The sequence below is a fragment of the Festucalex cinctus genome, chromosome 5 (genome assembly GCF_051991245.1).
Source record: "Festucalex cinctus isolate MCC-2025b chromosome 5, RoL_Fcin_1.0, whole genome shotgun sequence".
Classification (NCBI taxonomy): Eukaryota; Metazoa; Chordata; class Actinopteri; order Syngnathiformes; family Syngnathidae; genus Festucalex; species Festucalex cinctus.
The window spans coordinates 13,742,593-13,770,511 of NC_135415.1; the positions used below are offsets into that span (position 1 = coordinate 13,742,593).

Genomic DNA, 27,919 nt, shown 5'->3' on the forward strand with positions numbered 1-27,919 from the left:
GTATATTTCTGTTTTGAAGAAATTATTAGAATATAGCTACAAATCTGCTTAGAATTGAGGGGGAAACAGCTTGTTTTCATCATGGCCCAGGTTAATCTCTTACACTCTGCTTCCACCTGCTGGCCGTTTTTGTAATTACTACCATTTTTTTTTCCCCACCCATTCTCTGTAGTTGAGAAGCTGAATCAAAGCTATCTGTATATGCGCTGGCATAAGAAAAACAAAAAACAGGTATAAATACGTCTTTGGGACACTTAATGTTAAGAGAACGTATTTATATGTTTTGGCGGAGTAAATGAGTTAAAAATATGAATTTTCTTGGTGGACTGATAAAAGACAAAATAAATTGCAATGCAGAGTTTATTTGGATGCAGTAAGACGACGAGGAAAGCAGCAAAATATCTCAAATCTTTTCATACGTGGACATACAGCGACCCAGAAGCGGAATACACAAATAAATAGTATTTCATATTTAAATGACAGACCCCCCCCCCACCCCCATTTTTCAATACTGGATATCAGTTTAGAAGCAAACTCCATCTCCCATCAGCCATTGCGGCATGGCGAGCACTACAGACCTGCTGTAAAAGTTAAAAAGGGAGAAGTGTTCTTAACCAGAAATAGGAGCAGGTGACGCTTAACTCTCCGCGCTACACGTTAGCACTATGTGTTTTGTTTTTTTATTAATTTGATGGCAAATTGTGAGCATGTTCATACGCTAATGAGCTGGGGGAAGAGTTCATTGGCAAACATGTCGTCCCAGGGGCTCTCGGAGCACAGCGGGGATGACATGTCGCTGAAGGGGGACGGGGAGCCCTCGTATCCCGAATCGCTGTAGGCGTCCACCAGGCAGGCTTCCTTATCCAGGCCGCTGAGGGCGGGCGAGGAGGAGGCGGAGGCGGCGGCGATGGTGGCATTGGCAATGCAGAGGAAGTCGTCCATCTGTCTGGGGATGATGACCACTTCCTCCGGCTCGTCTTTGACGCACACCTCCTCCTCCTCCTCCAGCACCACCTCGGCGGCGGGGAAGGAAGCCATTGCGCTCTCGTCGTTGTCGCTTTCCTCGACATCTTCTTCCATGGCCACCTCCTCTGCCGGCTTGGTGTAAATGTGATCAAGGTGGATCAGTCCATTAAGGGTCTCCAGCTTAATTGGTGGGGGCCCCAGAGGCGCAGGTGTGGCGGCAGGTACTGGATCCCGCCCGCCCAGCAGGAGCACCGGCGGCTCCTCGCACTCCTCCTCGTAAGACTTGAGGAAAAGCTCCGGGTCAAGGATGTCCAAAAAGCCCAGGAGCAGATCAGACTGGCGAGGGGGAGGGGGAGGAAAGAGGAGATTAGCCTGGTCAACTTTCACCCCCATTGCAGAGCTCAACTTGGTTAAGCTTAAGCGTCGCCCACCTATACACCCATTTTTATCCATCTCGGTGCCTGAAACTGGTGTCAAGAGTTGCTTGGGTATGGACCAATCACAGCTCAGCAAGTGGCAAAATGGCCATCTCCTAAAATTGTTTTAACCTAAATCTCAATGTATGGTAGTTTCAATTTTGTCAGCCATTTTTTAAATGTAAGTCTCAGTTTTAGTCCAATTTCAGTCACGCTTATTTTTGTTTTATCACAATTAGTCAACATCATCCCATTTTTATTTAACTATAAATCTAGCATTTTAGTCTTTATTTTAGTCCAAGAAAACATTTTATTCATCTAGTTTTAGTCAAGAAAAATTGTCAACCTTTTAGTCAGGACAACCATTTTACCCCTGTATATTTTTTGTCAGCAGACCTTTTTGGATCTAAAAATTATATTTCACATCACATTTTCTCATCTTTTTGATGAAAAACAACTTGACACACAATTACAGTGACTACTTTGGCTCCATGCTATGAGCTAGCAAGTTAGCCAGCATTAGGAGTTACACGATTAGTATTACTGTTGGAACGTTATAGCCGTTGCATTAATGTTCAGTTATAACTATAATTTTTTTTAAAAACCTTTCACCGTGAATCCATGTCCTGTCTGTGTTTGTGCTGTGCGTCACATGACTGTCACAGACGTGACAGATTAGCAGAGACAAGATCATATCATTTTTGTCTCGTCTGTTCATGAACTAAAATGTTCATGGATTTTAGTCCAGTTTTTGTGAAGTACATTTTCAGCTCGTCTGTTAGTCGATGAAAATGCAGACTGGTTTAGTTTTGTCCCAGTTATTGTTTATTTATGAGGGAGTTAGTCTAGTTTAGTCAAGTGAAGAAATGTGTGTTGACAAAATAATTTGTTTTATTTTTTGTTGACGAAATTAACACTAATGTACGGTCATTCTAGGTTAAATTTCTTCTCAGCACCTTGCTGTTAAGTGGACCCTCCAAGCTTTTTATGTTTTAAAAAACGCAACACTTGCGTTTCTGCTTCCATTTTTTATGAGATGAACTGAAAGATCTAAAAACTTCTTCCACATACACAATATCATTTCTCTCAAATATTGTTCACAAACCAGTCTAAAGCTGTGATGGTGAGCACTTCTCCTTTGCCGAGATAATCTGTGTGCCATATCAAGACAAGACACTAATTAGACGCTATGATTATTGCGCAGCAGGTGGCTGGGGCATCTGGTTCGGATGGCTCCCTGGGGAGGTGTTCCGCGCATGTCCCACCGGCGGGAGGCCCCGGGGACGACCCAGGACACGCTGGAGAGACTATGTCTCTCGGCTGGCCTGGGAACGCCTTGGGATCCCGCCGGAGGAGCTGGTTGAAGTGGCTGGGGAGAGGAAAGTCTGGGTTTCCCTCCTAAAGCTGCTGCCCCCGCGACCCGACCTCGGATAAGCGGAAGAAGATGGATGGATGGATTATTGCACAGGTGTGCCTTAGACTGCCCACAATAAATGGCCACGCTGAAAGGCGCATGCCTGTGCACTAATCATAGCGTCTAATCAGTATCTTGTCTTGATATGACAGACGGATTATCTCGCCAAAGGAGAAGGGCTCACCATCACAGATTTAGACTGGTTTGTGAACACTAACAGAGAAATTGTGATATTGTGTATAGGGAAGAAGTATTGTATCCAAAATAATGGGAGAAAAAAAAAAATATAATGTTGAGTTTTAATTTTTTGTTTAGTAAATTTACAGTGATCTGAGGTGCTCGGTACGCCTACCTCATTGTCTGCAGCATCAGGACCATCTGTATCCATTGGGAAGTGTTCAGGTTTTGGAACTGCTGGGTCTGCACCTTCTGCAGAGGCACACGTAGCCTGAGTGCTGCGGACTCAGAAGACCCGATTCCCAAACCTGCTTCATTCCCATTAGACACAAACACCTGAACCGGGAAAGGGGAGGATTAATTTGTGTTCAGAACGTGACGCTACCAAAGACAAAGATGTCTATAAATAACCCGAGTCACACCGTTTCCTTTGTGTCAACTGTGTCCAACCCAAGTCTTAGCTTCAGCTCATCATTTTCAGTCAGCAGGCTGTTGTTTTTTTCCCGGAGGAGCCGGTTCTCAATGTGAAGCTTTTGGTTCTGGAAAAAAATGTGCAGATTACAATACAAGTTTATCCTGCTTGCTCTGGAAGCAAAGTGGGTAATTAAACTGACAAGACTGCTGACAGCTGCCGCATTCCAGCCAACGCAAAAAGTGAAAAATACCTCTAGTTCTAACTCCAGGACCTGTTGCTCCAGTTCACCCATTTTGGCCTTTTTTCTGTCCCTGGCCGTCTGGGCTGCAACTCTGTTTTTCAGTTTCCTGTGAGGAGGAGGAGGAGGAGGAGGGTGAATACTTGAGTATAACTGAGGGCATTCTTTCCGTGATGCTAAGTAAGCATTTCAACCCGCCATGTTCCTGCCACGCAGGCACGTCAAAGTCCTGCCGGGCGGGTCCACTCTTGGCCAGATAAGCAAGTTTTAAAGTCCATTCAATACAGTCAGTAATTTGGCTTCAATGAAACTTGATTATCCAGATAAATATCTAATAACTCTTGATTCTTTAGGGTGTCATTAATTTCGGAGAGAGCATGGTAAGAAAACCAGGTGAACAAAGTGCGAAACATCAATCGAAATAAATATAATAGACTGTAAAACAAAGTCAAAGACTGTCAAATGAAAGTCCTAAACAATGCAAGGAGCAGTTTAAAACCATGGAAGAAAGCTGGACTTCAATAAGAGTTTAAAAAAAAAAAATAAATATGACAACTTTTAATGAAAACGTAAGAGAAACAAGAGGGACTACTTTATTACACCTAGGTTAAACATCACCGCCATTTTGTGTGATTTAATCAATACTGTATGACTGCGCCTGACCCACATTAGTACAAAGTCTTCAAACCTAAACAAACGACAAATTAAAAAAACATAAAATAAAAGCTAACCTTCTAAGCGCTTTCTCCTCGGGGCTCAAGTGCGTGAGCCGCTGCCTTTTGCGCACCGGCGGCCCCGCCGAGCTGCTCGACTCGGAGTCCGACGACGCCTGGTTGGAGGCGGCGGACGGCAGGACCACCGAGATGGGGCGGCCGAAGCTCGCCGTCGCGGTGCCGCCGCTCTGCTTGCCGGAAATAAGGAGCAGTTTGTGGGCGCCCCCGCTCGTTGCCGCTACCATCACCATGTTTTGCGCGATATCCTCCTCGGTCTCGCGATCACCCCTCCTCCCAAAAAATAAACAACCCGAGCGATCGTTCTGCGGCCGCGGTGATATTCTCCTTCTGACAGACGCACGACAGCGTCGGCGATTTTTCTACTATCGTGGCGATACTCGATAGGCTGGAAAGGACGTTGACGTCACTGCCTTGCGACTTGTGATTGGACAAGGCGATTACTTCATTTGCATCTAAAGGGTCTTCCTCTTGCAAAAGACAAATTCCTCCAAATCTTGTCTTCAAACCTCAAAACAAAAAGCCCATAAAGTATAGTTATTTAATCTTTTTATGTGTTTCATTATATAAGAATCTGTTATTGGAATATAGTGTGCAAGGGATTCACGAGTTAATAGAAAGTGATGCAAGCTATTTGGGGGAGGGGAGTTATTTGAGTACGTTGGAATGTAAACCAAAGGCGTTGGTTGCATCATATGGGACTTTCCTGGACTGGTACCCAAACATGCTGTGAACTATCATAACAAATATGTCAAAATATAAATATTAACACTTTAATCGTAATGCACCTTAAACACGTTATCAAAATAAAAATGCTAAAAAGAATGGTCTAATCAATAATAAAAACAGTGAAGCAAATAAAGTAAAAATATTTGCGTAACAATATGACACCGTCCGTATGGCAAAATTGTAAAATATGCGTATGTAAATAAACAAAAGTGTGGGTTATACACAGTGAATATGTGTATTTGTATACAGTTATGTCTGTATGTATTTAAGGGTTTGCATATTAGGCTTTATAGTTGATGTTTGCTTGTATATATCACCTCTAATATGAATGTGACACATTCAGGATGTTTTGCTCTGCGTGATTACTTTATAGTAATGTCGTATAAAGTATGTCAATGTTATACAATCATTGTTAGAGTTCAGGTCAGGTCAGGAAAGCCTGCTGTAAATTCCTGATCTCATTGTCTAGTTTCCTCCTTGTTTTTGATATTTTTTCATTCATAATTTCCTTTTGTTTTGTTTATTTTCAGAAACAATTCAATGTAAAGTAGGTCAACATAGTTTTGTTGCAGCATTCTGTTTCATTGCAAGGTTGATGAGGAACCATTTTTGGTCACTGAAGTAAATCCCTAATGTTGTTTTAAAAAAAAATACATAGTAAAAAAAAACATTCAAACAAAAACAAGTCTAAAATGAATCCTAAAAATTGTTAATTAGAAAATAATAAAACACTCATGATAATAAGTATATAAAATGAACAAATACAATTGCAAAAAAAATAAAACTTTTGAAAAAGTAGTTAAATAAAACATAAAAGTGAAACTTATACATTTAAAAAAATCACTAAATTGAAATAAAAAAAATACCATAGTAAAAAAAAAAAAATACACCACAGAAGATATTAGACACAAAATAGTAAAAATAATAAAATTACAACCTATAATGTATAATACTAAAACATGATAAATACAACTAGTAATTCGCACCATATGACTACAAATACAGCATATATAATGGTCAACAACATTTAAAAAAAAATCCAAATAAAATAAATAGCTGATAACTACAGTAATACAAAATTAAGACTGAAACTATATATAAATGTTTGTTTAAACATGGTAAAAACAGCAAAATGCTAACCTAACCCTGTTACACAAGTTTCTTTCTTTTTTCTTTTTTTTTTAAACGGCGCTTGCTTCTCCTTGTTTAACTGCAAACAAGCTCACATGTGAGGACGCACTTGCACGGGCGTAAAGGAACAAAGTCCACAAAACCTTCAAAGCTTTGCATGATTGTTAGTCGAGTGAACGGCAAGCAGAGCGTTACAGGCTCCTCTTTGCTGTTTGACCAGTTCTTTTAAGTACTTTTAAGTGCAAGCTGAACTCCAATTACGGGGCGTGTTGTCTTCTTTTGTGACGTCTTATTCACTGTTATGTGACACACTAAAAGTAACAATATGACTTAGGTCAACTTTTAATGTGTGTTTTTTTTTTAAATTAGTAGCACTAAGTTAGCATTTAAAGTAGTATAAAGTAGCCTTAGGAGTTATTTGACAGATTAAATGCTAATTAGCGACTCATGAATGTTTGTTTCCGTTATTTTCTCCTTGGAAAAAATAGGCCTCTCAATCGTCGTGGATGCCGCTATGCTAACTAAGCATTTGCATTTTGCACCTCGCTATTTCATGCTTTGCTTTGTTGGAGTTAGAAGAAAAAAAAAAAGAAGCTATTTTATCTGGAGCGTGTCGTTTGTAGCCTACTCTTGAACTCCAACTTTAATTAAATAGTTTCGGTTGTTTCACTTTGGAAAAAGTGATGTCACTGATGGCCGATATGATTATTAGCTAGCTAACATTGTAGCATTTGTAGCTCACAATTTCAGTCATCATTTTGTTGTTTTATTTGTTGTGGATGTCTTTTGAGCGACAAAATGCTAACCAAGTAGCATATTTTAGCATTTGTGCCTTTTTGTCACTGTTTTGGTTGTTTGACTTTTGATCGACAAGAACTTCCAGCGAATGTTTCTGACAGATGAAATGCTTGCTAGCGAGCACATTTGTAGCATTTGTAGCTCACTATTTCAGTCTTAATTTTGTTGTGGATGTCTTTTGTGCGATGAAATGCTAACCAGGTAGCATATTTTAGCATTTGTGCCTTGTTTGTCACCGTTTTTCGTTGTTTGACTTTTGATCAAGACTCTAATTTGTAGTGACTGAGCGTTACAATGCTAACTAGCTGGCACATTTTACCATTTGTAGCTTGTTATTTAAATAAGCTATATGTAAGATTTAAAATTTCAAATCTCTACTGCCACCTGTGGCCGAAAACAAACTGCACGCTCGTACACGCTGCGCGCACTCGTACGTGCACGACCTCAATACTTTAAACTATGTTTTCAGAGGTAAGAAGTTTTATAATGTTATACAAAGCTGGCCACTTCACGGAATGAGGCTCTCGATCCCCACTAAACAATTGATGTCCACGGGACGTGCAGATCATATTGCTTTAGTCGGTCGAAGTCCAGTCCTGTGCTGTACTCCAAAACGATGTGCAAATTACGTCAATTAATTGGACCTCATTCCGATGTTAATATGCAGTTACATATTGTAGTCACCCCGCTCGACGGACGTCAACCTGATTCTAGTCATTATTAGTGTATGTCGCCCCCAGGCTAGCGTCATTGTGCATTAGCCGAAAGGTGGGCTGTCATTTATGGAAATTGACGATTGTGAAAAACATATAGACCCATTCACTACTTAGTGTGATATGGCCGTGAATGTTATCGCCATTCAGTAGTACCGTTCACATTCCGTTAGCATAATGTAGCTACAATAGGGTGTTTTCACGGAGGAAAATAAGGCGACATTTAGCCTGATTGAAACGCCGCGGAATGGAACGTCTGTTCTTCATAAAGTCATTCTGTTCTATTACATTCAACTTTGCCGCCCCTTTCACGCTAAATGTTGCCCTCCACCTCACTTTCACCCCAATAGTTACGACCGAGAAGTGATCGATCTTGAGGTTACTGCTATTTGAAAACAACACATTTTCTTCTAAATGTCAAGATACTCGCTTCTTACCTTTTGGAGTAGAAAGAAAGCCAGCTGTGAATCACTTTTCTAATCCAAGTCCGATCTCAACTCTCTCCACCGCTGAAATGTCAAACCAATGTTCACTCTCGGTCTTGCCCGACGTCGGTCACTATCAAGTTTAGATTTTTTTTTTTCTTGGCACTTGACATTGTTTTCATTTTTTTTTTTTGAGCAGCCTTCCGCGGAGTAACAGCGGGTGTCTGGGGCAGCGAAAATCTGTACTAGTTCCGTCTTCGCGTGACAGGAAACAACTGACGATGACACGTATGACGTCACATCCCGCAGACAGAGGGCGGGAAATTCGAAGGGTTCGGACTGGACGCTTCCTAAATAATATTGGCCAGAGGCTTGTAGGAGTACCCATTGTGAACAGCGAAGATGTTGATCTACTAATTAGAATATGTTTCAGTCATAAATGGTCAAATAAAAAGGCTATTGTTAAGATATTTTTTGGGGGAAATCCTACATAGAGTAGCTTTAACTTTATTGAAATTTATTTCACCTTGGAAAAAGGAGGTCTCTGAACAAAATTATTTCTTTGTTATACAATGTTTGTTAGGTAATCCTGCGTTATGTTATTCATCAATGTTTCAATTGATTCCATTTCGGCAATAAAAATATGCCTTTTCATCTAGCTGTTTCCTCAAGTAAGTTCCACTCGTCATGTTATGGAGCTGCCATTTTGTCATATAGAGTCCATTTTACTTGAGTTCAGTGTTAAGTATAGTGTGAGAGTATTTAATGAATGGTTAAACATGCACACTCAAATGCAAATAACAGAGTTGAGGTTCAGAGAGGGCGTGTATGTGTTTACAAGTGGGGCGTTTCCTCGCAATGGACCAATCCCAAAGGCTAGTGAGTGGGTGTCAAAAGATATAAATAGACAATATATATATATATATATATATATATATATATATATATCCATCCATCCATCCATTTTCTTGACCACTTATTCCTCACAAGGGTCGCGGGGGCTGCTGGCGCCTATCTCAGCTGGCTCTGGGCAGTAGGCAGGGGACACCCTGGGCTGGTTGCCAACCAATCGCAGGGCACACAGAGACGAACAACCATCCACACTCACACGCACACGCACACCTAGGGGCAATTCGGAGCGCCCAATTAACCTGCCATGCATGTCTTTGGAATGTGGGAGGAGACCGGAGTACCCGGAGAAGACCCACGCGGGCACGGGGAGAACATGCAAACTCCACCCAGGAAGGTATATATATATATATTTGTCATTTAATTTATTGTCGTAAAATGCTTAGAAAATGCTATGAAGAAAAACCCTGGAATGTACAATTTATGTTTAGAAATGGAGTTTGAAAAATTCAGCATGCCTGCTGCTGCTTCACTCCAGTCAGTGTTATCTCGCCTAGTGAATATTATTGTATTTAATTAAAAGGATGGTAGGAAAATATTTTGAAAGCGCCACAAAACTAGAAAAAATCTTGGAATCTTTCTTTTTTTACTGAACATCATTTCATTTATTGATAATAATGATAGTAATATTAACTAAAATATAGTTCATACTGATATAATGAAAATATTTATAGTCAGGCGAGAAACTTTGAATTTAAAAAATGTTGTTTTTAATCAGCAATACAATGATAGTAGTAAAAATACAGCAAATTGTAGCTACATAATAGGAAAAATCATTTAAGCTGAATTAGTGAAACATTTTGGCAAAAGCTGCAAAGCTATGAAAATCGATTTAGCGTTTGCAAAGCAGAGCCTCCCTCTCAGTAAACAACAGCCAGGCGGGGTGTGTGTAAACCATATTGTGTAGTGGTGGCCCCCCCTGGGACAGAGCCCAGCTGAAGAAATAAGGTGTGTGTGTGGGGGGGGGGGGGGGGCATTTTGTTTACCTTACTTCTCCTAACATTTCACATTCATCTCCCGACCCAATTTGCACTGGGGTGTTGTTTGCTGGGCCTGCGGGTTTTCCCACAGCCTCTGTATGGACAGTACACTACAACAACTCTGTCACTACATTTTATTGTGTCTCAGTAACACTGCAATGGTGAAACAAAACTGGGTTAGGGTTTCAAAATCAGGTTTCGAGCCAGAGTTAGGGTTTCAAGACTGGGTTAGGGTTCCAAGGATGTCCTTGTATGTACGTTGACCTGGTGAAAGTGACAGTGTGTCACTCCTCCTGATGTTCCTATACTTCCTCTCTCTTTCTATTTCTTATTTTCTTTGTCCTTGTTTGTCATCTTCCTTATTCTTCCTCCATTCATGCATCCTTGTGTCCTTCATTCCATCCATCCATTTCTTCTTTCCTTTGTCCTTGCTTGCTTCCTTACTCCCTTTTCCCATTCCTCTTTGCCTTCTCCAATTCATTCTATCAATTCTTTCCTTCCTTGCTTGCAGTTAAGGTTAACGGCAAGATATATATGTTATGCGGCTATGTTGCCCTCTGGTGCTCAGAGCTAGCAACTACAACATATAGTGATTTGAGGGATGCTGATGATGTGAGATGCTTTTCTCATGATGACAATGTGGCGTATTGCATGTTTACCACTCCAACTCCACTGGGAACGTGTTATGACATCAATAATGAGTAGAACAAGACGGTTGGGCAGTGACTGTGACACTTAGCTTAGCGTTGAGTTGAGTATCTTAGCATTGATACCACGAGTCAGTGGTTTGAGTTTAGCATTTTATCTGGAAACTCGAGCGTAGACGTGAGTTTAGCTGAAAGACCCTGTCAAAGTCAGGGATTTGTTTCTAAAGATATTTGTTGAAAACGTGCAAAGACTGAACAAAAAACAATCTACTGAATTGTTGCGCTATACTGTTAAAATCTTTTGACCAAGCCAAGTTATGCACTTGGTCTTTCTGGCATGAGGCGACTTTTGGACATTATTATATTTTTTCCCCCTAATTAACATTGGTGACGGAAACAGATAATATTAGCGTAACGTTGATACTGTATTTCAAACCGACAGAGAGCATTACCCAATTATTTTCTCCTTAGTAAAAAAATAAATAAATAAATAAATAAATAAATAAATAAATAAATAATAATAATAAGAAGAATTATATATATATATATATATATATCAGGTGATAGCGTCACATTGATAATAGCCTATAAATAAAAATAAGCAAATAGTGGCTGCGGTATAGCAAATGGACTTGGCAATTAGCTTAGCATTGATTAGAAAACAGGTAATGACAATTTGCAAAGTTTAGCTTGAATGTTAGAATCAGCAATTATTAGCAAGTTTTGAAAACGTGAGATAAGTTTAACATTTGATACGTACACAAACAAGAAGTGACGGTTAGCATATTTGTAGCATTGCTAGACACAAAATACCCCTTGCATTCCCCTGCGGAATCATGTTTTTTCAATTATCATTTTATTGGTTTGTACTGTATACTTACTGTAATGCCCTCTCATGTGGGAAAGGAGAGCCAAGGTTAGTACTGTTACTTAAAATTGATTCAAAACACAGGGCGAGAGTGTGGCCTTGCAACAAGTGTGCCTTATTCAGTCGTGCAACAGAGGGCAGCGTTATCCAAAAAGTGGAATCATCCGTGCCTGAGTGAACTTTTCAACTGTCTGTTGCTCACTTATAATGATTAGTCAGGAAATATTATTTAGAAAAAGACCTGAATTAAGTCAAAAGTTTGGCACAGTGTAAGCCTAACTAACCAATGAGTGCCTTTTTATTATTTTTAATTTTATTTTATTTTTATTTTTTAACTAATATCTGCCTCCTGCACAAAAGAAATGTGACTGAAAACTAGACCTGGTCACACTAAGAAAAGCCAATTTATCTTTAACCATTCACAAACAATTATTGTTTATTTATAAAACAATTGGGAACGATTATGAAAAGAAGTGAAGTGTGTTGTAGTAGAAGTAGTGGCACAGTGAGCTGAACGCTTCACTATAGCAATGTGATCGAAAATTAGCCCTGTGCAGATGTTGTTTTTATGGTTGAATGGGAAGTCAAAGTGACCATAATGCTAAGAAAAGCCAATTTTTCTTGACATTTTTTAAACATATTGTAGTTTGTGTGGAAAAGATGATCATCAATACGAAAAAGGTGAATTAAGTCAAACTTCGACATCCCAATTGACAATAGACACAGACCATGAATGGCAAAAATAATTTACACAATTATAAACAAATATATCTCTTTTTTTTTAAGTACATTAATTAGTTACTCAAATGAAGTAACTTCACAAAACCCAACGTGATTTGGATTGACTGCGTTAACCAGAACAACAAACAATTTATCGTAATCAACTTTGTTGTTTACATTTGACTCAAACGCTTTATTATTGGAAGGAGGACAATCCGAGTGGGATTAATCCGATTTCCCGCGTTCCTCGAATACGGCATTAAGGACGCTCTCCCCTCATTGAAAAAAACAAAAACATTGAATTTTGGATTGTTGTCATTTGATTTGTGAAGATTATTTTGATTTCAAAATGTGTTGAAATGTTTTGTTTTGTTTTAACTACTGTAACAATCTGCCTGGTTTGTATGCTAGTCATTGGCAAAAATAATACAATATGCCGTTTGTTTTCACCGTGTAAGGTTTGGAAATATCAGAAATTCCCGGATGTGTGGTTAAATTGATTGAAAGAAGTCTTGTTTGGGTTGAATTATCTTTTAAGGTGGAATGGCAGGTAAGCGTCAACAATTGAGCTAGAATTAAAATTATACTATGAATATTTTTTATAAAGTATTACATATATGTGTCAAATATTCTTGTTATTACAAAAGGCGCATTTCACTAAGTCAAACTTTTACCAAAGTGACATCCCGGCTGACGAGTGCCTCCTTAACAAACAGAGTGCTGGCACTTGAGCGTGGAAGGGGGCGGGGCCAGAAGTCTTCTGGGAGGGAGAGAAGAAGAAAAAAGTTAGAGAAAAAAATCACGTGTTTGAGATCAAAGGAGATCCGCTTTGTAGAGGAGGGAGGGGTGAGAAAGGAAGGGGGAGGAGGGGGTGAGCGATGAACGGAGGGGGAGAGCGATGAACGGAGGGGGAGGAGGCTTGAGCAGCAGCCAGTGTCATTGACAGACTCTCAGTGGTGAACTAAACACGCTCCCCCGGTGTGTTTCCGCACATTTTCGCTCCTTATCCCCCCCTCCCCTTCATAAAAAAAGGGGGGGAAAAAAAAATCATATTTCGGCGCATCGCACCACTGGCTCGCCTCGCGTCGGACATGCCGTTCCGCTCGGCGCCGCTGATCCAGCCGGCGAGATGATAACGACGACTACCCCGACGACGCGGACGACTACCAGGACGATGCTGCTACTGATGCCGACGGTGGTGGCGCCGTGGCGGGGCGGCTCGGAGCGGGACCACCCCCACCACCAGTACCACCACCACCACCACCACCACCACCACCATCCCGGCTCATCGTCGTCGGCGGCGGCGGCGCTGCTCTTCCTCGCCGCCGTGTTGGCCGCCGAGCCCCGCGTCGCCCTCGCCAAGGATACGGCCTATGTGGAGGTGGTCCTGTTCGAGTCCAGCGCCAACGGGGATTACACCACGTACACGACGGGCTTGCAGGGACGCTTCTCCAAGGCTGGAGCCATCCTCAGCGCCGAGGGGGAGATCGTTCAAGTACGTGTCAAGTGTCTCGAAACACGCTGCTTTCTAAACTTTTCCTTGGCGGAGGTTGACAGGGGTGCGTGCGTGCGCGTGCGCGTGCGCGTCCATCCATGCATGTGTGTCTATGTGTGTATGTGTGTGAGGATGGTACGATTTTGCAGCCCCAATGTGGTTACAAGATGGCTCCTATCTGGTGGAATTCATGCACACTGGCAACTTTTTTTTCTGTTTGTTTATCCAACGAAAAGTTTGTCAAGTTTATTTTGGTGGTTTGTGCAGTTTGGGTGCAAGCACGAAGTGGTTTGCGTGATGCAAAAAAAAAAAAAAGAGGGAGAAAAAGTTTGTTTGGCAGTTTTTTAATGAGGGGGGGTCCTACTTCCGGCGTTGCACACAGAAAACACGATGGTGCGTTCAGGTGCGCAAGGTTTAGTTTTAATTTGAGCTTGTTCAAAGAAACGCTATTTGCTACTTCCGTTGCGTTGAGAGTGTCTCGTAAACCTCGGATGTTACACGTTACAACTGTGTTATTATTTAAAAAAAATATTTGATCAGAGGCCGGATTGTGGAGTTGATCAGGGTTGCAATGCTTGGTTGTTGTAATGTTTACACCTGTAATGTAGCGCATCATATTGGACTGCCAGACTAGACTAAACCTCTTAATTAACTGCATTTACAAAACATTTAATGTTGTGTAACATATGAATCTTATCTTTAATGTCTATACACCTCAAATGTACCATTTATATTTAACAATAATACAATAATAATGCACATTTTTAAGTAGCATGTTGACATCACATGATGTCTATGCACATTTAATTCTTCAATTATTATTCATTCTTATAAACCTTTTCATGTATCATATTTAAAATATGTAACCCTCAAATGTAACGCATTTAATGTCTATACCTCAAATTTACCATACAGTATTTGCATTTGAACACACCATATGAAATGTTATGTTCAGGTGCTCGATTTTTTTTGCAGCTACTTTGTTTTTTTATTTTTATTTTTTATTATTATTGTTTTTGCCTCATGGACTTGGCTACCATTGCGTTGAAAGTGCCTCGTAAATCTCGGATGTTCCTTTACAAATATTTGATCGGAAGCTCGATTGCAGAGCAGATAAGGCTTTGAAATGGTTGTAATGTTTGTCGTAATGCTTTGTTTGATGTTTGACTTTGTGTGCATTCATGGAGAGCATACCTGCACGGTTTTGTCACCGTTTTGAAATGTAGGTCAGGGCATGCTAAGAGACAGGTGGATAAGGCCTCGAAACTGTAGAAAAGACACCACATTGAACACATCAGCAAGTGCAAACAACAACATAGAGGAATAATAACGTTTTTTTGTGTGAGTGCGTAGAACATTATTCGAGGAGCAGCAGGTGCCCAATTAAGTGCCCGTGTAGGAACAATTTAGTTTGTTTTCATCTCTGTACAGATCATATTTAATCCAACGTCACGTGAAACTAGTTTGTTTGTATTCACGGTCTCTGTACCATTTTAAATTGTGTTTAAGGACAATACACAATTCAGTTGACATATTTACATCATATTTCATTAATTATTAGGCACATTATTATGAACATATATTTGTAGTAACATATTAAATCATATTCAATAGCTATCATATCAATGTCTACATAGACTATTTACATAATAACGAATATCAATATGCCTCTAATGGCCTATATTTACATAATCTAGTGTCTGTGTAATGTATTTATAGTATATTTGCACCATATTAAATTTCATGTAGTGCATTTCGTTAATAATGTATAAACCTTTCTACTCTACCATGTTTACATATGTAACGTCTTTACACAACGGTACAATTTACACACTAATGTAACATTTTTACATCCCATTTAACACCATATAGATCGTTCCCACGAAGTCAGCCGGTGGGCGTGTCCAGCTTCCTTCCACCATATTTTTTGGAACATTGCGCTTCAAAGCCGAGACAAACGTATAAAACGACGTTTATAAAATGGCTATGAAATGAGCATGCAAAAGTCCACGTTACGTGCGTATATCTTTTGTGCAACTAAAGGCATATAAATCAATAGATGCCAATACCACAAGTTCTCAATATTTTCATAATTTATATTCTTCCATAATCACACTAAACCTAATAATAGTAATAATGATTATGGACCACTACATAGTGATAACACCAAACAATAAATACTTAAAGCGTTAGAATCATCATAAATCTACATAGACAAGATCCACCAACAATCCAAAGAGCCAACAAGAACAATTTGCCATATTCAATGGCAATATGTCTCTAATGTACATATTTAACATCTATATTTACATTACATCTGATGTCTATGTACTGCCTAATGTACCATTACTTACATCAGATTCACTGTTGCTCTAGCATATTTACATATTTACTGTCTATACACCTCAAATTGATCAAATTTACAAAATATTTAATGGTTTGTGTACTATATTGACTAGGAGTGTGACAATATAACGATATCGTGATACTTTGTTTGTCTCCCGATAGATTATCGATTCGCCTATTCAAGTATCGCGATATTTGTATTGAATATACAGCCGCTATAATGCTTCCATTGTTCGTGACTTATTGAGCAATTATTTGGTGGGCCACTAGGGGGAGCGCCTCATAAGAGTGGCGGGGAAATGGATGCAAGTCTTCAGGCGAAGAAGACTCATCAGCTTACTTTTACGTGTGGAAGACATTTATCTGTCCAGCAATTGACTCACTTTTGCATATGTTTCTATGAAAAATTCGTATTATATCTTCAATTTTAACGTTTTTAAAACAGATTTTATGTTTTGAATTTTGAAGCGAACAATTTCCGAGGAATATTAATATTGATTTAATTGGATTTGATTAGGATTTTTTTTAAAAGTAATTTTATTTATTTACTTTTGCAATGTTACACAAAGAAAATGTGTTACAATTTATAAAGTGAAACAACTGACTATACGATAATGACAATAGTGTTTAAGAAAGACAAATTTGTTGACAGAAAGTGGTGACATTTGTATTTGTTGAAAAAAAATACACTAAAGTACTCACTGTGAAGAAGACACCAGTTTTAATATTGTGTACAAAAAATAAACAATTTTCTAATTGAAAGAAAACCATCAGTTTATGTCTTGAGTAGTTTTATCGTAGATTATCGTGGATTCATTATCTATCGTCATATCGTGAGATAATTGTTATCGTAAGCCTTGTATCGCTTATCGTATGGTATCGTGAGGTACCCGGAAGTTCTCACCCCTCATATATTGACATATGTATGTAAAGTGTACACCACGAATGTAGCATCTGTGCTTTATTTTAAAGTCTCTGCATGCGCAAACTTAATCATGGTCGTGTGAGTGACACACGGCGGGATGAAAAATGTCCGCCGCTCGTGTTTCTCCTCCTCCCGCGGCCGTTTTGGCGCCGTCCGGTGACCACGCGCGAGTGCCGGACGTCGGCTTTACGTTGGAAAACCGCGCGTAGTCTATTTAGGTTTGCCCCACCGTAGCCGGCAACCGCTCGGAGGCGGCCCGTGTTTGTTGCTCTCCGCTTATAATGACACAGTTTTTTTTTTTTTTTTTTGCATGCATATGATTGATGCATGTGATGACCTGAAGAGTATAGTTAGCTACGCTGTTGTTGAAGAAAAATCTTTGGGTTGTCCGGAGTGACCTGTCGGGATGTTTTTGCACACGTCAGCGTCGGGTGAAAATGGCAGAAAACACGCGGCCTTGAATGCACCGCAGATTCCAGCCTCTGAGGGCAATGTGCAGCAAAGTAGAGACTGAGGAGTCCTTGAGGCTTGTCAATGGGATGGTTCCCTTTTCTGTTCATTTTTATTGTGGATTATTACTTTTTTTGACTGTGGATTACTTTGAGTAATTCCTATTTTTTAACAAGTGAGAGGAGCAATCACATTAATCACATGACACTTACACTGGATAAGACTGCACATACCATGAACTGTTTTGACTGTGGAGATTAATTCTAGTTTAATTCCATTGTACAACGTGTAACAAGCAAAAGGAGCCATTGCATTGTTGATTGTTTATTTCTATTGCGCAAAGTGGTGGTTCGTTAACATGAGTAATTTCCGAGATGAGGTTGTGGTATTAATAGCATGATACATACATTTCCTGAGCACATGAATGCACATGACATGGATTATTTTTTTTTTTTTACTCTGTGGATATATTTGTATTTTTTTGACTGATTTCTATTGTGCAAGGCAGCTGTTATCATTCAAAACTAGTGAGAGGAGCAATCACATTTGTCACATGACACTTACATTGCATGCACACATGACTGTCACTGTAGTGTGTACATATTTTAGATATTTTTTTAGCTGTTTTGTTTATTTCTGTTGTGCAAGGTAGGTCGTAAGAATGGCTTTTTTCTCTGATTAATGTGTATTGTCCTAAAATAAGTAAATACAAATGATGCCAATGGGTTATAGTTGGCCCCAAGGACAACATGAGTAGTCTGCAGGTCTGTTCTAAAAATATCTGACCAGTGATGCGACAGTGTGACTTACTAAGACAAATTGAAACAGCAAAAGAATGTCAACGTAAATTGACATGGTACATGTTTCTTCTGTACTTAATAATCTACATTTTGTTCAATTAAAAAATTAAAAAAATTAAAAAATGCAAATAATCATCAGAAGAGTTATGAAAATATTTTATTAAAACAATACACCACTTATTAATCATTTTCAAGTATTGGGTAGGCATTGTGTGCAAAGAATTAAAGTGCAAATATCTCTGGCATCTTATTCCCTGAATTTTATTTTAAACCGATTAAGTCTCAAATTTCGAACGCACGGTGAGGGATGCCATGTTCCTGGTCACGTGATCGTGATGACGTATCCCGTGCGTAACCGGAAGTCGTCTTCGTTTATTTCAATGGGAATTTGCTGACGTAATGAGCGAGAAAAAAAAAAAAGACGTTGAAGACGTGAAATGCTGTTCAGAGTAAAGTCCTCAACACGTCCGGTTTCATGTCATTCCGTGTGGGGGTGAGGCGGTGGTGGTGGCCACTCCTAATGTGGGCTAAAGCGTGCTTAGCACACGACATGTAGTTTAGCCTAGCAGAGTGAAAGTCACCCGGATGTTTACCGTCCATTTCAACTCGCTGGCAGATAGATCTGCCAGTTTTATCTGGCTTTCGGTGTCCTCCGGGGCTGTACTGCTTTTGAAGAAGTGCTTCTTTGCTGCAGGGCGTAATTCCACCTTTGATGTCCACCGTGGGACGCGATAATGCCTCGTGAGTTTCTTTGTTGTCATTCATTCCATGTCATTCAATGTGTATTTCACGCACGCGATATGTTACAATGATCACATGACTGTTCAAAATGCCCGATACAGTACTTAACGCAAAAATATAAAATCAGAATTGCTCAACATAAATTGGTATTTTTTTTCAGGGAAGAGTTGAAATTAACTATTTCACAGAATAGCTGGTTTGGTTAGTTTTTCCATAAATCTTGTTTTCCTTTAAGGTTGAAAAGTTCCTAAGTGCTACTTTAAATTAGTCTGCCGATTACTCGGTTTTCGGAAATTAAGTTGGCCATTTATCGGAATCGGCATAAAAAAAATCCATACTGTAGTTCTTGCTTCTGACCTGTAAGCAATGAGACTGATGAGGTTAAGCTTCGTGGCCGCCACCGCCGCTATACCTTTCGGAGCTGGCAGGACTTGTGTGGCGCCGTATTTAGACTATAATGACAGCTCTGGTGGTTTGAGAAGGCATCCAGCGCTCTTTCTCCCGCTCGCCGCATGCTGGAAAGCCCAGAAGCTGGGTCGTAATGGGCCCGTCCGTCCCAGACGGGAGGTGCCAGGGAGCAGGACAACTCCCAGTAGCGGCGGCGGCGGTACGCGAGCGAAAGTCTGGAGCTAGCTGCCTGCGCTCTCCGTTTCGCAGCTGGATTTGACTTTAATGTCCGCGGCCAAAGTCAATCCGCAGACATTCCCCCCCTCTCCCTATGCCCCCACTCCTTTTGATGCCGCCGCAAATTTGTCAGCGCATGACCTCAGCTGATGTTTTCCACTACTTCATTACTCGCTTGCAGTGATGACTTGACACCAAAACGTTGGGGTGCCCAGCAAAGAGGTGGAGTCGGGGCCTGGCTTATGTACTGGAATGCAAATAAACGCCTTCTTGTTGATGCAAAAACGTGACGTCAGCTCAGTGAGCTCCTCAACTAATTTGCTGCCTGAAGGAGACATGATGTTGGCTTGTTGGGAATTGCTTGGCTCAATATATAACTGACACTCTATTGTTAATTGCGTTATTCGGATCAAATATTTTTGTAGAAATTTTCATCGGACATTTGTGTTTTTTTTCTAATATTTTGGTATTTTCAATGAACATTTTTCCATTTTTGTATTTTTTTTAGAGTATGATTTGGACATGATTTTTTTTTGTCTATTTTTGGAAAGTATTTTCTGCCTAATTTTTGAATAACTTTTTTTTTGTATCCGCAATTTTTTAGTCTAATATTTTGGTATTTTTGAGGTAACAGCTTTCTTTTTTTCAGTGGTGTATTTTTCTGCAAATATTTTTATTGTTTTTATTTATTGTATTCTTCCCAATAGTTGTTTATTTTTCACATAATATTTGTTTTATCCAATATTTGTGTACTTTTTTCACATAATAATTCTGTAGTTTTTGTCAAATGTGTGTATTTTTCTCTGATATTTTTTGTTGTATTTATTTTTTTTCCCTAATATTTAAATTTCTCAGAATATTTTTTTTATTTGGTATTTTTCTATTTTTATTTTTTTATTTTTTTGTATTGTCACTGTAATGTGTTTTTTGTATTCTATTCTCATCTAATATTAATATTCATTTTGGTATGTTTTTGGTCAAATATTTGTCCTAATATTGTTGTATTTTCCAGGTGATATTTATTTTTGTGGGACCATTTTTGTATTATGTCCTATGATGAGATATGAAAAACATAAAAAAAAAATCAGAGAAAAATAGTAATTATGATTTTTTTTTTTCCTTCAATAAAACTAACATTTTTCTCAAGGTCCTCTTCCCATAATTTTTTTTTCACAAGGAAGCAATAAATTAATCTGTATTACAATAAACTATCTGATTTATTATAAATAAAACATTGTGTCCTTCTCCAAACATTGTAGTTGTTTTGAACATCAGCCGTCTTTGCCCCTGCTTGTTTTGAGATCCACTTGACTTTTAGTGTCTCTCACTGCGTTTAATGAAACATAGTCGAAAGGACGTTTCATCACCACATTTTCATGGGGTGGTGGTGGTGGGGTCCAAAAACAAAGGGATGTGGGAGTGGAGGGTCACGCCACCACAATGCCCGCTAGCGGCTTGGCGCTTTGTTGTAGGCCGGGAATGTGCTGACTAACCACGACGCCGGCCTGCTCTATTGTTGTGCTTTTTTTTTTTTTTTTTTTTTTGGCCAGTGGTCAGGCAGACGTAGCTGAGGGAGAGTCTTGTGTCATCGCACGTCCGCTCGCTGCGCAAGTTCAAGAACATGAGGTTCAAAGTTTTTTTCTTTTGTGTACGTCGTTGCATCATTGTCAGCCTCTTGCGTCTTAGAGGGGGAAAAAAATAGGCTTTTTTTAAATTTTTTTTTATGTGGATACCAATGATGACCACCACCTTGCTCAATAGAGAGTCATACATGCTCCCCATGGCCGAGTTTGTGTGTTTCACGGGACCGTAGTTTATCATGTTCATGTACTCGTGTATCTATCCGACCTTGGAGGTGCTTCCGGAGCCTTTCGGGCTGGAAGCCAACGAGCCTGATGGATCCGGGTGTATTCGGACGGCCTGGAATACGGCACCAGGTTAGCCTTCCTACTAAAGTATTAGCTGAAAAATACGAAAATATTAGCTGAAAACTACACACATATTAATTCATTCACTCCCAGCCATTTTCAACGAAGTGTTTTACTGGATTTTGACTGATTTTGCAAGGCCCACGGAATATTGTGTTCTATTGCTATAAAAACATGGAACCTACCATAAGAAAGATTAGAGTCTCTTCTTTCATCAGGAAAAAAAAAAACTTTGCCCGTCGCCCTGTAGACAGCTGATCGACGCGCTGCAGACAGCTGATTCGCGCGGCTTCCGCCTTCGAAAAGACAAACAACTTGTAGATTAGTGCGCGTCTTATCAGCTGCATGCAGGGCGCCACGCAGTGATACGAACGAACAGAAAAGTAGTGCCCGGCGATAATGGCGCTACTACTCAAGACATAAACTGATGGCGTTTTTTCAGAAAGGAGTTTAGTATGCAAATGTATCACTCTTTTGAACACAAATTGTTTTTAGAAGAAAAACGCTTTATTTCCGTGACCCCAGCCAACTTGCTGGACTATTATTCTCTCGTCCAACACCAGACCAAAACTTGTGTCACAGAACGCTGTCAGGGGTAAGTCAGTGCTGATCGCACACACTGGAGGTGAGGATGGAATAGAGATTCATGTTAAAAAATCCGAACTATCCCTTTAACATGGCCTGGTTGATCTCTTATACTCTGCTGCCACCTGCTGGCCGTTTTTGTAATTACTACCACTGCTTCAACTAGGGGTGTTAAAAAAAATCGATTCGGCGATATATCGCGATACTACATCGCGCGATTCTCCAATCGATTCAATAAAAAAAAATCGATTTTTTATTTTTTATTATTTATTTTTTTTTAAATTTTTTTTTTAAGAGCTCAGAATTGTTCATTCGGTAGTCTTACCGATTCAACGTCTTATCATCATTGCCTTTTTTTTTGTGTGTGTGTGTGTGTGAATCAATTTTTAAACTTCCATTTTTAATGGAAAAATATTCAACAAAACGTCTGACTTCGGGTTAGGATTCACACCGTGAGCATGGAAGAATGTTATATGAACGGAACATTAAGCCTTAATATTTTATTTTAATGCTGTTCAAACATGAAACAGATTACAACCTCTATAAGACTGAAATTTCAGATAAATAAATAATACATTTTCATATAAATCTTACACTCTACAAGCTTACTGATTAGTATTTTCTAAATTTGAATGAAAAAAAATCGCAACAATCGACTTATAAATTCGTATCGGGATTAATCGGTATCGAATCGAATCGTGACCTGTGAATCGTGATACGAATCGAATCGTCAGGTACTAGGCAATTCACACCCCTAGCTTCAACCATTCTCTGCAGTAGATAGGCTGCATCAAAGCCTTCTCTATGCTCTGGCATTAAAAAACAAAACAAAACAAAAAACAAAAAAAACGTATAATACGTCTTTGGGATACTTAAAACATTTAAAATCTAACGTATTTATACGTTTTTGGGAGCTAATGAGTTAAGGGGGAATATGAGTTAAAAATACACCAATAAGGAAAAATATGAAAATATTAGTTTAAAAAATGCAAATATTAAGGAAAAATAATAAAATATGAGATGAAAAATATCCAAATATTAAGGGAAAACAAATACAGAAATATTAGCTATCAAATACATAACTATGAAGGAAAACACCACATATATAAACTGCAAAACACACAAATATTAAGAAACAAAAATATTAGTTGAAAACTTCACAAATATTCAGGAAAAATATTCATGTATTAGTTGACAAATACCAATATTTGTAATAAATATTTGCAGCAAGAATGGACTACCAAGCAGCCTGTGGCTCACTTCCCGGTGTTCCCCCATCCCCTCTTCACCCTCCCCTTGCTGGAGGTTCCGGTCTTCCTCCCACTCAGCCTCTGAACCCTGAACCGGGGGGGCGAATAGTTGCCGGCTGGGAGTCATGCTGCGGGTGTAAAGCACATGAATGTGCCGCTTGAGCAGGATCAGGCGAGGCGGGAGTGGGGGCGGGGCAGAAGAGGGAAGGCCGTGGCACACTCGTCATTGCTCCACGCGCTGATCTTGAAAGCGAGTGCCGCCGCGGGGGCGGGGTGTTGCTTGAAGGGCGGTGTCCAAGTCTTCAAAGTGTTAGGTGATGGTGACACGGGGACGCTGCCAAAGTGGCCCAGGGATGTCATCATGCCGTCCACATCCAAGTGCTTTCTGGTGCACAGTCATCATTCTGTCATACAGTCATACTGTCAATTAGTGATACCCAGAGTTCAAAGTAAACATGGTGAAGCTGCATTCAGCTGTTATGCTGCACACAAATGGAATAAGCTGACAACAGAAGTGAAGTCAACCCAAAGTGTAAATGCTTTTAAATCTATGTTAAAAACGTTTGCTTTTTTACCTATACCTTTCATTAAGGTCTTCTCAACATTTTTAAATTATGCCCCCCCCCCTTTTTCTTTTAATTATTTTAGAAAACTAGTCTTATTTCTTTACTTTTAAATAAGTATCATTCGTAATTTTACTTTTGAAAACAAGTCTAAACATGAGAAAGAATCTAATGGAAAAATTCTAAAAAGTGCTTATAAAATTAGAAAATGCTCCAAAATATGAACAGAAAAAAAAAAATATATATATATATATATATATATATATATATATATATATAGGTAAAACTAGAAAAAATACAAAAATGTTAGAAAATACTACAAAAATATTTGATAAAATATCCAGACATTTAGTATTAATAGAAAATACAACCGTTAATGAAAATATTCAAAATAGTATCAAAGTATTATTATATGGAAAAAAAATAAAATATTGGACACAAAACCCGCAAATACAAGACCAAAAAAAAAAAATCTATATTATTATAGAATGTGACGAAATTAGAATGATTGCACTGTTATCTGAATTCTTTATTATCTTGTGACTTGATTTGCGTCTTCTTCTTGTCCTTTGTTTTCTTATTCGTCTAATGTTTGCATCCCTTTTGTCTGTTTGTTAGCTGTTGTGGTGTACGATGGCTCGGACAAGCCAAAAACAACTTTAACTCTCACGGGCGCTAAAAAACCCCCGACGATAATTATGCTGAAAGGTGACATATTCTGAAATCTGATCGTGCTTTATTAGTGAACTGTTTCATGTGAAATCGACTACAAACGCTTTCAAAAATTCACCCAGGATGATGCGTCTCATAACTCATTGACAGCTCTCATGACGGATTCGCTCTACCAAAGGTTATTTGAAGCTGTCGGCCACCCCGCCCGCTCTCCTCTTTGTGATCCGCCGTCCGTCCCGGGCGCTAAATAAGCGTCAACAGCTGTGCTCATATTTATTCAGGGTTCACACCGAGGTCGGCCTTTTTAGCTCCGGCGTTGCCACTTGGGCCGGGAAGTTTGTGGGGGGGCTGCATCAGTCACGAAGTCTTTGTTGGTCTCAGAACTGCTCCTGGCATGTGAACGCAGACAGAACACAATTCATAGTGCCATTTAGCTTGCTCGGGATAAGGAACACATTGCGCTTATTTTTAGCAGCGATTCATCTCACTTTGAACGTCTCGAGCTGTAAAATGTCTGCGGTTCAAACCTGGGGTGAATCCGGTTACTTAGACGCCCCACTGCTAAAAGTGCAAACATCTCGACCCAGAATGAGTCCTTGCTTTGATTTTATTGGGTCTTGGGTTGTCTAAGCATTGTATTGATTCCATTGTTTCATTGAAGAAGTTCTCAAGTTAGGGGTGCAAAATCCACAATTTTTTTGTTGAGTAAAAACAACAAAACATGTTTTCAACCTCAGCTATAACTATGACCTGAAATGTTAACATCAAAGTCGGACGTTTTTCTAACTTACGATTCCACCTGAAAGCTTTAGCAAGATGGTCAGGATTCAATTATTTTATTGAGTTTTTAACTCAGTGATATTATATCCTCAATTCTTTTTTTCATAGTAAAAACATCAAAACATGTTCTTAACCTAATCTATCATTTCAGACAGAAATGCTAACATTACCTTAGCTAACGTTGGCTAACCATGATGACAACCAATAATGCCAACGTTAGTTTCATAATTGGAAGTTTTTGTTAGTAAAAACAATAAAACACATTCTCAAACTCAACTACGCTAACGACCAGAAATGCAAACAGCTAACAGCTTGAGAATAAAAGTTTCCCTCTCTTTCAACTTATTTTGTAAGCCTTTGTCTGGACCATGGGTCACAATTCCATTGTTTAATTGATGAAGCTGTTAACTCAGTGATGTTAAATTCTATTTTCTGCTAATATTTTGATTTTTTTGAACAATAAAATCTGTTCTTAGACTCAACTTTTAAATTAACCAGAAATGCTAACGTTAGCTTCAGAATCTGACGTTTCCCTATCGTACAATTCCTCCTGAACTATAGCTACTATTCTTTTGTTTAATTTATGAAGTTCATATGTTAGTGGTGTTAAATCCTAAATTTCCTGTACTGATTTGGTTTCATCAGTTGTCTAGCATCTTCATTTCATTTATTCCAGTTTCTGTCAGTATTTTGTCGACTAGTTGGAAAGGTCTTGCGTGATTGTTCCTCTCTGAGGTTTATTACAGGTTGTCGTTCCACTTTGAAAATATTTTTTTTGGTCTGGTGCAGTGTAATGGAAACGCGCTAACGACGACTTTGTCAAAGGAAGAGCGTGCTGGGAAGACTACGGGAAGGACGGAAAAAGCCGGGGGCCAATGCAGCCCTTTGCTGCATCCCACAGGCATGTGACACGGCCAAGTTGTCACGCCGAGGGCGACGTTTTGCATCCCGCAAAAGCATCTGGAAGTAAACACGCGGCGGAATGCGACATTTGGACTGCGGCCTGGCTTTGAAGCGCACAAAAGATCAAAGGAGTGCGGCGGGAATCTTTCATTTGCACGTCGCCTGATTAAACGCTGGCCATGAGGCTCAAATATAGCTCTGCTCTCGGCGCATGTGGAGGAATTTTTAGAAATAGGCCTTTTGTTCTTAGGATGGTTGTCTTCTTAGCTTTGCTCAAACTGTGGAAGTAGACTGGAGTGGGAAGTAATAAAATACAAACACTGTGCTACTGCACTTAGTCAATATTCTGTACTTTATTGAGAAATTGAGATTTGGGCATTGTATGGTGGTAGTCAACTCAACTTACTTCATAACAACAAGTCTTAAAAAAGGTGTCTTCAAGCCGTTTAAATTTAACAGAAATAGTTAAACAAAAAAGTTTTGTATTTAAAACCAAACACACAACTCAGCCGTTGGAATGTCCTCTAGCTTCATGCTAACACACAAGCAAAACACCAAAGACGAGCTAACGAAACTAGCATCAAAGTTGCGGTAGTTATAAATTCAGAGCAATGTAGGTTTGAACACGAACAGTGCAGTACTAGTAGTAACACTAGGGGTGGCAAACCCTGGGTACCTCACGGTACGATATGCGATACAAGGCTCACGATAATGATTATCTCACATTATAATACCGTGATAATCGATATATTGGTCAGGTAATAAATCCACGATAATCTACGATAAAACTACTCAAGACATAAACTAATGTTTTTTCAATGAGAAAATAATTTCTTTTTGTACACAATATTAACACTGGTGTCTTCTTCACAGTGAGTACTTTAGTGTATTTTTTTTTAAACGAATAAAAATTTCTTCTTAACAGAGACCACTTTCTGTCAACAAATTTGTCTTTCTTAAACATTACTGTCATCCAACATGTCACATAGGCAATTGTTTCATTTTATAAGCTGTGACACAATAACATTGCAAAAGTAAATAAATGAAATTACTTAAATATTAGCCTACATCCAATTAAATCAATATTAATATTCCTCAGAAACTGTGTGCTTCAAAAAGTCGAAAGTTGAAGATATAATACACATCTTTCATAGAAACGTATGCAAAATTGAGTCAGTTGCTGGACAGATAAATGTAAAAGTAAGCTCATGAGTCTTCTTTACCTGAAGACTTCCTTCCATTTCCCCACCATTCTTATGAGGCGCTCCCCCTAGTGGCCCGCCAAGTAATTGGTCAATACGTAGTTTACAATGGAGCCGTTTATAGTGGCTGAATCTTAACTGCAAATATCTCGATCCTTGCATGGCGTATCGATAATCTACTGGGAGACAAAGTATCACCATTTATCACGATATCGATACATCGTCAGACTCCTAAGTAACACAGGTGTGCAGTACTGTTCATCCCCTTGTCAGTTCTGAAACTCTTCTTCATGTAAGTCTCTGTTTTGTGCTATCCCCTGGTGGTCAAGGTGAGCACAATGTGAAATGGGCATAAAGGGTACAACTTAATCTAGGGGA

General features: G+C 39.3%; 2 protein-coding genes across 3 annotated transcripts in view; one reads left to right on the forward strand and one right to left on the reverse strand.

The window, feature by feature from the left end:
- The window catches only part of znrf3 (zinc and ring finger 3), a 105,975-nt gene that overhangs the window by 10,840 nt on the left and 67,216 nt on the right, over positions 1 to 27,919 (forward strand). Inside the window, exon 1 of one of the 2 annotated variants that reach the window (XM_077521688.1) lies at positions 13,196 to 13,772. The exons of the other annotated variant lie outside the window; for it this stretch is intronic. Within the exon in view, the coding sequence (XP_077377814.1) occupies positions 13,407 to 13,772 (366 nt within the window). The 5' untranslated portion in view covers positions 13,196 to 13,406. Of the gene's footprint in view, positions 1 to 13,195; positions 13,773 to 27,919 lie in introns of those variants that run through there. 2 annotated transcript variants of the gene reach the window in all.
- Positions 347 to 4,708, reverse strand: xbp1 (X-box binding protein 1). The gene is given in 6 exon segments (XM_077521790.1): positions 347 to 1,302; positions 3,149 to 3,223; positions 3,226 to 3,309; positions 3,396 to 3,512; positions 3,639 to 3,735; positions 4,358 to 4,708. Coding segments are annotated over 6 exon segments (1,197 nt in total). The 5' UTR covers positions 4,591 to 4,708; the 3' UTR covers positions 347 to 711.